This window comes from Cebus imitator, unplaced genomic scaffold, assembly GCF_001604975.1.
Source record: "Cebus imitator isolate Cc_AM_T3 unplaced genomic scaffold, Cebus_imitator-1.0 Scaffold810, whole genome shotgun sequence".
NCBI classification, from domain to species: domain Eukaryota; kingdom Metazoa; phylum Chordata; class Mammalia; order Primates; family Cebidae; genus Cebus; species Cebus imitator.
The window spans coordinates 214,147-228,227 of NW_016108125.1; the positions used below are offsets into that span (position 1 = coordinate 214,147).

Sequence of the window (14,081 nt, forward strand, 5' to 3'; positions counted from 1 at the left end):
GCACACGCTGAAGCTGCACTGGCTGCCCTCTGAGATCCTTGGGGCCCTCTCTCTACAAAGCCCTGTCCTCTTTAGTACTCCAAACTGAGGACTCCAGTTACCCTGGGCCTCTCTGGACTTCCGGCTTTGTTTCCCCAGGTCAGGAGGATGGCTGGGCTCCACCTGCTTCCTTCACTCCTGCAGTTGGGAGCACCGTCCAGGCAGGGAGCAGGGGCAGGTGTAGGGCTCACTCCATCTGTTTTCCTTCTTTCAGAGGCTGATGCCCTTTTTTGCCTACTAGCCAATGTTTTGAAAACTGTTGTTTCAGCTGGGCATGGTGGCTCACACCTGTAATCCCAGCACTTTGGGAGGCCAAGGTGGCAGCGTCACCTAAGGTCAGGAGTTCAAGACCAGCCTGGCCAAGAAAGTGAAACCCTGTCTCTACTAAAAATACAAAAATTAGCCAGGTGTGGTGGCAGGTGCCTGTAGTACCATCTACTTGGGAGGCTGAGGCAGGAGAATTGCTTGAACCCAAGAGGCGGAAGTTGCAGTGAGCTTAAATCGCACCACTGCACTCCAGACTGGGAGACAGGAGACTCCATCTCAAAAAAATAAATAAAATGAACATTCCACTGGCATCTAGTACTCAGGAGGCTGGGACTGGAGAATTGCTTGAACCCAGGAGGCGGAAGTTGCAGTGAGCCGAGATCAAGCCGTTGCACTCCAGCCTTGGTGTCAGAGCAAGACTCCACCTCAAAAAAAAAACCACTGAAAAGATGTAGAACAAATGCTTAGATGTGCTATTAATCAAGAGGGATAACGAATATTTTGCATGATAGAATAAGAAAACAAAACAGTATTGAATACAGGATCAGAAAAAAAAACAAAACCAACAAACGAAAAGTCTCAATAGGAGGGTAAAACCAAATGAGGTGAAATCCTCTTTTTATCTAGACAAGATCTCACACTATGTTGCCAGGCAGGAGTGCAGTAGCTATTCACAGCCTCCATCATAGCACACCGTGGCCTCAAATGCCTGGCCTCAAGCCATCCCGTAGCTTTAACCTCCTGAATAGCTGAAACTACAGACATGGGCCTCCACGCCTGGTGTAAGATGACATCTTATAGGAAGAAGTAACGTACTTTACTTTGGACCAAAACAAATAAACAAAACAAAACTACTTACACAGATATAACCAACACAAAAGACATGGCTTTTACCAATCAAAATCATGAGTGAAGTGGCTGCCAAAAAAAGTGAATTCAAGCCTGGGCAACACAGTGAGACCCTTGCCTCTACAAATAAATTAAAAAATTAAGCTGGGCATGGTGGCTCATGCCTGTAATCCCAGCACTTTGGGAGGCCGAGATGGGCAGATCACGAGGTTAAGAGATCAAGACCATCCTGGTCAACACGGTGAAACCGTGTCTTTACTAAAAATACAAAAATTAGCTGGACGTGGTGGTATGTGCCTGTAGTCCCAGCTACATGGGAGGCTGAGGCAGGAGAATCACTTGAAATCAGGAGGCGGAGGTTGCAGTGAGCCGAGATGGTGCCATTGCACTCCAGCCTGGGCGATAGAGACTCTGTCTCAGAAAAAAAAAAAAAGAATTAACCAGGAAGGCCAGGCATGGTGGCTCGTGCCTGTAATTCCAGGACTTTGGGAAGCCAAGGTGGGTGGATCACTCGAGGTCAGGAGTTGGAGACCAGCCTGGCCAACATGGCAAAACCTCATCTCTACTAAAAATACAAAAATCAGCAGGTGGGTGTGGTGGCATGTGCCTGTCATACCAGCTACTCGGGAGGCTGAGGCAGGAGAATTGCTTGAACCTAGGAGGTGAAGTTTGCAGTGAGCCAAGATGGCACCACTGCACTCCAGTCTGGGCGACAAGGGTGAAACTCCATCTCAAAAAAAAATAGCAATTTTTTTCAAGTTTGTTTTAAAACAGCAAACTTTCTTCTAATGCAAACTTAGTCACGTGTGTCCCTGAGGTAACTGCAAGGAAGTGCAGTAGCTATTCACAGGCTACTATTTGAAGTGGTAAGATCAGTTCTGGTTACTACACTTTAAAGTGTCTTTGAAAATCTTGATCCTACAAAAGAATGATGCAAGGATTTGAAAATGTATCATATTAAAAATCAGTGAGGGAGATGTTTTCCTATGTCTTGAAATATGTACTCAAAAAACCTGAACATATCTGGAAAAGAGACCAGGACTTATTCCGTATCTTCAGAAGGCAAAACTAGAAAAAAGACATAGTGTGTGTTAGTTTGTTAAGGCTGCCAAAACAAAGTAGTTCAAACTGGATGGCTTAAAAGAAACCAGAAATTTATTGTCTCACAGCTCTGGAGGCTGGAAGTCCATGATCAAGGTGTCAGCAGAATCATGTTCTCTCCCACAGCTCCAGGGAGGAACCTTCCCTGCCTGATCACAGTTCATTGAGACTCAGTAGGCATTCAATATTATTTGCATATAAAGACAAACAAGATAGGTTCTCATTGAGAAGATCCCAAGTTATGCTAGTCAGATCAGCAAACCGTATCAGATCATGGCAAATTCCTCTAATGCTTTCTAGATCTGTTTACATTGTTTCTGCTGGTTGTCAATCATGGTATCTTATTTCCTAGAATGTGATTAACTTTATGTTCTAGGAAGAAATTATCTTCCTCCAGAGAGGATTTTCATTTGCTTCTGCATGTCACCTCCTGAGGACACTGCCAGTTAGGAACCACACCTTAATCCAAGTCCAAGGCTTGACATTCCCTGAACCACCTTCAAGTGGATGCAAGTCTGAATCATAGCTGGTTTACTTAGCTGATCTTTACTATGAAGTAGACCTACTGGGTCCAGCTTTAAATTATTTCTTGGCTGGGTGGGGTGGCTCACACCTGTAATCCCAGCACTTTGGGAGGCTGAGGTGGGCAGATCACAAGGTCAAGAGATCAAGACTGTTCTGGCTAATACGGTGAAACCCCGTCTCTACTAAAAAAAAAAAAAAAAAAAAAATTAGCTGGGCATGGTGGTATGCACCTGTAGTCCCAGCTACTCAGGAGGCTGAGGCAGGAAAATTGCTTGAACCTGGGAGGCGGAGGTTGCAGTGAGCTATCGCGCCACTGCTCCAGCCTGGTGACAGTGTGGGATGCTGGGGCAGTAGTTCAGGCTTCTTGTTTTAGGCATATCCTGGGCAACTATCCTTGTGATACTACTGCCCACACAGTGGGTCAGTTTCATTACTATTTCTTCCCAATTGATAAATGCCCCGAGGACAAAAGCAACCCTTTGTTGCTGGGCTCATCTCTCCGCTAGTGAAAACTGAAGGACCAAATTACTTAAATCTTACCCTGACTCATAAGGACCTACATCATCCCAAATACCCTGCTCACCCGGAACCAGCCACGCAGTTCTTCGTGCTGATTTTCATGCAAGCTCCTCTCCTGTCCTAGCTTTTTGTACTAGGGAACTCTTAAACCCATCTACAAAGTTTACAATTTTCACACCATGACAGAGTATTTTTATGAGATGGAGTCTTGCTCTGTCACCCAGACTGGAGTGCAGTGTGTGGTCTCAGCTCACTGCAACCTCTGCCTCCTGGGTTCATGTGATTCTAGTGCCTCAGCCTCCTGAATAGCTGGGACTACAGGTGCGCGCCACCATGCCTGGCCAATTTTTTGTATATTTAGTAAAGATGGTGTTTCTCCATGTTGGCCAGGCTAGTCTCAACCTTCTGGCCTCAAGTGATCCGCCTGCCTCAGCTTCCCCAAGTGCTGGGATTACAGGTGTGAGCCACCATGCCTGGTCCATGACAATATTAAAATAAATCCACAGGGTGCATGTGCAGATTGGTTACACGGATGTATTGCATAAATACTGGAGGTTTGGGCTGTATTGAACCACTCAAATAGTGAACACAGTACCTAATAGGTGGTTTTTCAAACCCTGGCACCCATCCCCCACTCCCTTTTGGAGTCCCGTGTCTATTTCCATCTTTATGTAAGACAGTACTTTTCGCAGACGTTTGTGATACTCAGAAACTATCTGCACCTCTTAAGGCTTGTCACATTTTATATGATATGCTTTTCTATTTATTACCTCCCTTATTACATAGGCCCTTTGAAGATGCATACCTCATCTCCCACCCTTCTTGGCATAGGAAAGGTACACAATAATTATCTGTTTAATGTTGGTTTTTAACCTCTATGAATGTCAGGTTTACCTTTATGATTTTATGCTTGAGATGCATTTAGTTTAAAACAATTTGTGACAAGCAATTTGCCTTGGAGATAAAGATATGAGAAACACCTATAAAAAAGAAGCCAAAACCAATGAAGAATGATTAATGATTTATTTAAAAGTAACTTTCTCAAACTCTCTGGGATAGAAAGAGCAGGGTATTCTGCTGTAACATTTTACTCAGATAGTTGTTCCAGACTTAGGTTTCAAAATTGCTAGCACCTAAGTTTCTTTGAGAAAGCTAGGATAAAAATACAAGTATAATCAAGTTAATTCAATACACACTTATTAAATGCCTATATGCTACAGATACTGTATGCTACGTACTGTGTGCTATGTGCTGGGGCCACAAACACAATTTCAACACTGTCACTATTGTTAAAAGTTCAGGATAGATGACTGGCAGGGGGTGGGGAGAAGAAAGGACAAGGATGACAACCTTTTAGCTACCTGTGAACTAGACATTTCATGTAGAAACGCAGATCATGAACATTCTAGGAGCAGGGAAGAACATGAGGACAATGGAGGCTTGCATTGCTACCGCTTATGAAACAAGGTTTGTAAGGCTGAAGAGCAGCCCAGGGACACCCAGACCAGGTAGTGAAAGACCCTAATAGTAAGGAGACTGGAGAGAGGGTAGAAACCTAAGAGATGTTTTCAAATTACACTCAGCAGGACTTGAAAAATGCAAGAGGAAGAAGACTTCTCATCAGTGTCACTGCTTGGTTAACCAGGTTGGATAGGTATGTCATAAAATTATAGCAGGATAAAAGAAACGTTGTCATTGGGGTATGGAGACATAAAAGTTTAATGTTGAATTGGCTATCCGCAGGATATAGCCATCTATATCAGGTAGTTGCCTGATGAAACATATTCACCCACATGAAGTCCCTGAAAGCCAGGTACAGACATGAGAAGATACTTCCTACCTTAGCTGATAAACTTTCCTTATTAAAATATTTCCATAATCCACTTAACTGTAAAGGGTATAGGGATTCCCACTTACATATTTCATGCTATCAAGGCAAACATTAAAAATAAACTTAAAAAATGGTTGAAAGGAGCCCCAAACAGGAGAGAGAACCACTGTGGCTTTCAGCTTTACTATCCAAGTACACAGAACTCTTGACCCTTCAATTCAGCTTATGTTTAATCTTGTTAACTATTATGTTGGTGTGAAAATGAGTAAGAAATACAGGGAGGACATCAACAGAATCACTTATCCAGAGTAGCTTAAACTAGTGGAGAAGTCAAATCCTACCATGGGAGGTAGAAACTACTTTAAAAGGACTATAATAAAGGAAAAGGGCACCATCAAAGTACAAAGGAAGATGGATCATATATTTATCTAACCATCTACTAACATAGTTGTGTAGGACGGCAGCAACAGCTTGAGACATGATTGTTTTTATGGCAGAATGGCTGCCTCAATGACTAAGGTACTCCTGAGGCAAGCAGATCCCCTGTAGAAAAGAAAACTTATAATTACCAGCAGAGCGTATTTAATTCTGTTGGGAATAACAGATACTGAAATAGCCCCTTCTTGCGATTATTTCCTTTCTCTTCTTGCAGCTTCAAGAGTCACTCATTTGCCAATTAGTTGATCTGTTTGTATACTCCAGAAAGCATCCAGAAGTTCTTTACAGTATGTCCGTAATTAATTGTACAATTTGAAGTTCAGCAACATCAGACTCACGATAACTCTAAGCAAGTGCCCAGGTCTCCATTTCCATCTTCTCTGAAAACACTCAGTCTTTAATTGTGACTTATTAAAACACAAAGAAACACTAAAACTAGTTATATATTACACAACGATGATGTGTTAAATAGGTGGTTTAAGTGACTATCTTCATTCTGTTGCACTCATTTTGGAAATGTACATGCTCCTGTTTCCATAATCCTTTAAAATGCAATCTTTTGCAAAGAGAAACTATTGTACAAATAAAGTTTTACATCATAAACTAAAAAGAGGTCTGGTATCTATCCAATTTAGTATTCAAGTCTACAGAAAAAATTCAATGACAATTACTTTATTATTAAAAGTTATGAAATTCCATAAAGCACACAAAGTAATCTGCATTCAACAAGTCTGATACATGTATTTAAAAATATATAACAGATTTATGTCTTAACATTTATATTCTATTTAAAAAGTAGTGACCTTACATATTTTGCAACTTGAATTTATAAAATACATAAATCCACCTTATTCAAATCCTCAAGCATGAGCTTTCATTCCTATTAATAAAATGCATAATCTGTAGTTCTGAATGATGAAAGGAAAATGGTACCAACTAAAATGAACAAATTCATTTTGACCTGAACATGCATTTAGTTTTTGGCTACTAGATAATCAACTCAATAATCCATTCAAGTAATTATCTTACCTTGAGCCTGACCATCAATTTGCCTTTACATAAGCCATGTGTGGTTAACTATGAAGAGATGCATTTTCATGGTATCTGACAAAATTTACCAAGCTCCTTATGGTAGATTTCAGGCTTTAAATTGTATGTTTCAGGCTTCAAAAGAGGCAGGATAATTCAATCTTTCCACATACCAGAAAATCTGACAAGTGATGTCATTTTGAAATCATATTTTGCCTTTGAGAAAACTTAGAATTGTTGTAGAACCAGTAAGAAAATAGCTTAAAATTGTTGTAGGACCAATCTTTTCTCAAAACCCAGAGAGTATTATGTGCCAAGAAATAGAACAAGAACTGGATCTCTCCTTTTCCCAGTCACTCACTCACCATATAAAACTGGAGTTCTTGAGGTATGATAAAATACATCAGCTCCTATTCAGCATTCCTTCCACATATTCAAAATACCCTATTTTAACAAACATTTTTTTCATTAAAAAAATAGTCATTTAATCATTCTGAAGACATCACAAAATACAAGTCACAATATTAACATGTGAAAATTAAAATTACAATTAACATCTCACCAGGATCATTGAACCCTAACTTCAACTTTCAGGACAGAGAGCTGTTTCAAGTACTTCTAGATTTTATGTGCCTCTAATGATAATAATGCACATAAACGTATCTTTATATTAGCAAACAGACCAGACATGGTGGCTTGTACCTGTAACCCAAGCACTTTGGGAGGCTGAGGCAGGAGGAATGCTTGAGCCCAGGAATTCAAGATCAGCCTGGGCAACGTGGTGAGCTCTCGTGTCTTAAAAATATATATATGTATGTCTCCAGGCATGCTGGCATACACCTATAGACTCAGCTACTCAGGAGAGGCTGAGGCAGAAGAGTACTTCAGCCAAGAAGGTCAATGGTGCAATGATTGTGCCACTGCACTCCAGCCTGGGCAAGACCCTGTCTCATAAACAAAAACAACCCATACACAATTCATGTTGAGAAAGCATCTCCCATAAATTATTTTTAAAAAATAATTCCAGGCTGGGCACGGTGGCTCATGCCACTTGAGGTCAGGAGTTTGACACCAGCCTGGCTGACACTGTGAAACCTCGTCTCTACTAAAAACACAAAAATTGGGCAGGGAACAGTGGCTCACGCCTGTAATCCCAGCACTTTGGGAGGCTGAGGTGGGCGGATCATGAGGTCAGGAGTTCGAGACCAGCCTGCCCAACACGGTGAAACCCCGTCTTTACTAAAAATACAAAAAATTAGCCAGCATGGTGGTGTGCACCTGTAGTCCCAACTACTTGGGAAGCTGAGGCAGGATAATCGCTTGAACCCAGCAGGCAAAGGTTGCAGTAAGCTGAGATCATGGCACTGCACTCCAGCCTGAGTGACAATCTGAGACTCTGTCTCAAAAAAAACAAAACAAAACCAAGTATTAGGTGTGGTGGTGCATGCCTGTAATCCCAACTACTCGGGAGGCTGAGGCAGGAGAATCACTTAGACCCAGGAGGTGGAGGTTAAAATGAGCCAAGATCATGCCACTGCACTCCAGCCTGGGCGACAGAGCAAGACTCCATCTCAAAAAACATAAAAAATAGTAATAATTCCACATCTCAAAATGACTTAGAAATTTAAATGGAAAAATAATTTGCAAGGGCAATAATTAGGCTTTGGGAGTCTTCATCCAAAAATAATAAAAATTTCCTTAATATTAGTAATGAAGAACTAATTGCAGCTAACAGCTCATTTACCAAGTAATTATTCAACAAATTTAGCCATCCATCTACTGATGAACTGAAATCAGTATCAGAAATTCCATGTGTTTTATTTGTACAAATAAGAGCCTTTTTCTTTTTCTTTTTTTTTTTTTCTGAGACAGAGTTTCAATCTTGTTGCCCAGGCTGGAGTGCAGTGGCGGGATCTCAGCTCACCGTAACCTCCACCTCCTGGGTTCAAGCGATTCTCCTGCTCAGCCTCCCGAGTAGCTGGGATTACAGGCATGCACCACCATGCCCAGCTAATTTTGTATTTTTAGTAGAGACGGGGTTTCACCAAGTTGGTCAGGTTGGTCTCGAACTCCCAACATCAGGTGTTCTGCCCACCTCGGCCTTCCAAAAGTGCTGGGATTACAGGCGTGAGCCACCACACCCCCTGGAAAGAGAGCCTTTTTAAATTTTTCAAAAATTTATGGCATAATTTTAATATCATCTTTCTCTAGATTCCCTAACCAAACACACACACAAAAAAAATTAGAAGTGAGAAAAGGAAACTGCTGAAGACTAATACATTGGACCTCTGTGGGAAGAGACAGAAAAATAGGAAGAAAAATAAAGAAGGGATTTTAAAAAATTTAAAAAGGACTACGAAGAGGACTGTGGCCAGTTGGTGCAGATTAAAAGACACCTTCTTCACAGACCTCAATCATGCACAGGCAGTAAGGGCATTACTATAACACAGAACAGTATAGTCGCCAATTCTGATAATGAATCCTCAGAAAAGAGGAATATTGGTTAAGCTTCAGTTCTTTACATAAACAGTTACACGTTAATTGGACATTTTAAGCATTCAGCTAAGATATGTACATAAAAATTAATGAAAGTGAGATCAAGAAATATAAGCAGCAGCAACCATAAAGGCTTAGAACTAGTGACACTGAATTCTTTATTTAAAAAAATTTTTGAACACACAGTACCTCCTCTTCTCTTCTATTTTTAGGAAGAAGTTATAACAAGTTTTAAATATCTCAATTCTCAAAAACAATAGGCTTTTAAAAAATACGACCTGATTACTAGAAACAGTATGTAGTTACATAACCATTTTCATATCACTACTCATTTCCATTATTTACCAATTCATCTTTGATGCAATTTGGAAACAATTAAGCAGTTACTAGACACCTGTTTTAGAATCTGAAGAAAGGATTATCCACCATAGGAATCTAATGAAAATATATATTTGCATACATTTAAAATTTCATAAGGGAAAAGGTAATAAACTATTCTAGTTACTTTATACCAAATATTGATATTTCTAGTCAAAACAACAGGATTCAGATCTTTCTCCAGGTGAACTGTTGACTACATAAAAGCTATTTCCAGCATTTTCTTCTGGGGATTAAAAATGCTTTATTTCCCTGCTGGCTAAAATGATAAATTACATATCACAAGTAAGTCCTTCAAAAGTGAGTATTAATTCCTTAAGAGAGCAACCATAAAATGTATTTTTAAAAAAATTATCTTAAAAACTGAAAACAATCCTTCTGTTTAAAACCTATGGCATTAATCCCTACTTGACCAAAAAAAGAAAAAAAAAGAAAAAAAAAAAAAAAGGAAGGGCACCATGTTCATGATCTAAGCATGCATAAATAAGGAAGTGAATGTTATCACCATCTTAATAGAATTTGGCAAACCAGAAGAATGGACTGAAAATAAATAAATAAATAAATAAAAAAGAAGAGTGTATATTATCTTCTAAGTATCAAAGTCTAATTCTGTAGGCCTATGTAGCAAGTAGTGCCCGCCAAGGGAATCAGGGAGGAGGCAAGGAGCATTTTCCTATATACACTTTCTTGATATTCTGGTTGTCTTTCAACAATACATTACAGAGAAATATTCTTTTTATTATTACAAGCCGTTCATTTATTGCCCTCTGTAGAGCAATGACTCAGATAAACGCCTTATGACTTTTCATAATGTAACTTACATATAAATTAAATCTAAGTGCAAGGAGTTTTCAATGATTCCTAAATTCAAGAGAGTGTTGTTAATCTCACTATAAATTTTGAATGTTTGTGCTCCTATATTTTAGAATATTTCATCTTATTTTCTTCTCTTTAAACCGTAAGATGACTGAAATTATCTCATTTTCCTCTACTTTCCTACTTTCCTCTGTTTCATTTTACTTTACTTTATGGTATTTATATGTAGAGAGAGAGGTATGTTAAAATATTGTTATAAAAAACTCAATTGAGGCTATATATGACCTATTACTCTGTAGTATAGCATTGTTAATGTTTGACCCAGTATATTAATTCCTTTGGTGAATAAATGTCACCAGTCATTTCTTTATAAAAGCATTTTAGTTAAGAGGACCGGCAATATGGAGACAGATTTCTCCCTCACCCCCAGAAAAAGATCAAGTCAAACAGTAGTGTAGAGCAGTAATGTAAAATATGAAAATACATAATTTACCACTGCAATTTTCATATTAAAAGCAGTTTAAAACTATGAGGAATTCAAAAACTTTCTATCTTGGTTAAACAGGCCAACCAATAAAACTGACAGAGATCACTGTGAGAATTTATATATATATCTAGTCAACATAGAACAAAACTGTTTGTAATTTTTTAAAAGTGGTCATTGTTAACTAGCAGTATATAAACAGTGTCCACAATTTGGTGGCTGGCCACGGCTTTAATTTTTTTTTCAAGTTATTTGTATAGCAGACATATTTTTGAAGTCTACCCACACCCCTGAGTTCAGTAATTATACTTTTAGAGTGTAAAATTATATGCCCTTAATTAACAACATGTACAAAGCTACAAAATGTCATCTATACAGATTAAAAACAATTTTAAAATATTATTTACCAATTATTGATTGAATGGTTTTACTGGGGTACATATTTCAAACCTTTCAGCCAACTGGCTTTTAGTTTTAAGCCCAAATTGATTCATATATTCACTGCAGGATATTTCAAAAAGAGTGCAACAGTAAGGCATTAGTAAAAATAACGTTGCAGTAAAAACAGATTTTGCATATGTGAAAAGGTAATTTATAAAATACATTAATCACTATTTTTAAAAAGAACTTAGTTGTAGTATCATTAACTCACATGGTACTGAGAATTGGACCTTTCAACAATTTTTTTTTTTTTTCTATAGAAAATTTTATCTTGCTGTAAGCAAAGTCTTTTCAACAACAACAAAACAAAACCCTCCAGGAAAAACTATATGGCTGTGAGACAAATAAGCAAATATACCATCTGATAGCGATTTTTGCCTAAATTTTAAAATAAAAATGTCCACACTCTTTAGTTAAAACATTAAGCCTCTGTCAAAAATGTATTTCTTATTTTAGGGTACAGGATTAAAGGACAAGATGATACTTACAAGTAAAGAAAATTTACAAGAAAAAACTTAACAAAAGTTTTTCAATAAAAGTACTGTAACATTCAAACTTGACTTATAACAAAAGAAACAAGCAAACAAAAATGTTTATGGGTTTTCCAAACGTAAATAAATGAAATAGTGTTTAGGCAGTAGGGCTCATGCTGATGGCTAGCAGGAAGTTAACAGAGTATAATCTACTTGGAAAAAAATCTTTAATGTACAAATAAGCCCAAATAATGGACTGCAGCAATTCAATCATCACTGCCATTTTTCTTACTTCCAAAATAAAGCCTTGATTAAACCATTCATACCCTATATTACTCATACCTTTACTTCAGAGATTGAGGAACTATATACAACAAATGAATTTATTTTCACCATAGGGATAACATACTGTACCTCTCTGCCAATGTTACTTGAAAATCTTCCATGTCAAAACAACTTGACAGCAGATATAAACAAATAAATACGCAATGATCTTTCATTACAGTCCTTTAAAGATGCATGTTAATTCATGCTGTTAATCTTAGGATCACAGTGCATAGAATCCAAATATAAACAGTTGGGGTGACTATTAAAGTAATGTTGGATCCCTCACTTTATTTATATTCCCACTATAACCGATAAGTTCATTTCATAGGCCCTATCATGCATTAATCATTGAGTGGCAGGAGTTAATGAAAACTTTTCCTGTTACAACGTCCATTGCCGGCAATGAACGTACCAAAACCACCAAGGAAGTCATTGTTATTGCACAATACATGAGGACCTGGAGCTTTTCCAAAAGCTTAAAAAAATAAAAATAAAAAATGGAATTATATTTGACGTTTCCTGACACCTGCATTAATACTGTATGACTAATAAAAGCATGTCAGTTGCCTGGACTGAACCAGCGATCAACATGCGCCCAGAATGCACACGTGTAAAAATGCAGTAAAAGGAAGAAGTCTTCATTGCCTATAGGTCACTTCCAGTCAAAGGTTAAAGTTCAAAGACTGAATGATCAAAGTGCTCATTTTCTCAGTAGGACTATCTTCTGCTAGGAGGATGATAACAGTGGCATCAACAAGTATCATCTTTAAGAAAAGGAGAAAAAGATAATTAAAAAGTCAAGTATGTTTAAGTACATTCTACAAGTTTGTTTAATGTAGAAATAATTTCAATTAGCAAGAAGTACATAGTTTAAATGTCTGATTTGCCTCCCCCAAACCCGTGAATACAAAGTGCAATATGCTTTCAATTATACAGTGACAAATAAATTAGTTCTTTCAGGGAAATAGTAGTTCACACAAACCTTAAAAAGATATCTTATTAATACATTCTATTTAAAATTATAAACTGATATATGTTAGCACATATTCAGGATGTATGAATCTTAAGAGAATTGTTTTATGAGCAACAAGTTAACACTGTAATGAGACAGGAAGTAAGCTCCTAACCAACAGTGCCATGCTACTGAACACAGAATAATAATACATGATATGTCTTTAGACATGAAGTAACCATTCTTCAATGAAATACAATCTCCAAATCAATAAATTGTTGAGATAAATTTCCCTTTAGAAAATAAGCTTTCAGGCTGGGCATGGTGGCTCACCTCTGTAATCTCAGCACTTTGGGAGGCGGAGGTAGCGGGATTACTTGAGGTCAGGATTTTGAGACCAGCCTGGCCAACATGGTAAAACCCTCGCTCTGCTAAAAATACAAAAATTAGCCAGGCATGGTGGCACGAACTGGTAGTCCCAGCTACTCAGAAAGCTGAGGCAAGGGAATAGCTTGAACTCAGGAGGCAGAGGTTACAGTGACCCAAGATCACACCACTGCACTCCAGCCTGGGAGACAGAGGGAGACTCTGATCCCCGCTGCCAAAAAAAAAAAAAAAGAGAGAGAGAGAAAGAAAATAAGCTTTCAGCAAGTAGAGATACATATGCAAACAGGGTCATTTAAAAAACTCATAAAATTATTTAACAGTAACTTCTGATAGCCTCAGCACATACTTATGTAACATAGACAACTTTAGGATTATTTATTTTACAAAATTTATTTCATAAAACATATCTGAAGGATCTATTCTCAGGATGAGTTATTCTTCAGAAGAAAGCAACGTAAACTAAGCCGGGCGCGGTAGCTCGCACCTGTAGTCCCAGCACTTTGGGAGGCGGGCGGATCACGAGGTCAGGAAGTCAAGACCATCCTGGCTAACACAGCTAACTTGTCTCTACTAAAAATACAAAAACTTAGCCGGGTGTGGTGACCACACCTACAGTTCCAGAGGCTGAGGCAGGAGAATCGCTTGAACCTGGGAGGCAGAGGTTGCAATGAGCCAAGATCACGCCATTGCACTCCAGCCTGGGCAACAAGAGTGAAACGCCATCCCCAC

At 38.5% G+C, this 14,081-nt stretch overlaps 1 protein-coding gene across 3 annotated transcripts in view; it reads right to left on the reverse strand.

Moving 5' to 3' along the window:
- Positions 1 to 9,235: 9,235 nt before the first annotated feature.
- Positions 9,236 to 14,081, reverse strand: part of UBE2W (ubiquitin conjugating enzyme E2 W) — an 84,544-nt gene continuing 79,698 nt past the window's right edge. For all 3 annotated transcript variants that reach the window (XM_017520171.2, XM_017520170.2, XM_037735437.1), the window contains one exon: positions 9,236 to 12,777. In XM_017520171.2, coding sequence (XP_017375660.1) covers positions 12,764 to 12,777 — 14 coding nt within the window. In that variant the 3' untranslated portion in view covers positions 9,236 to 12,763. The remainder of the gene's footprint in view (positions 12,778 to 14,081) is intronic.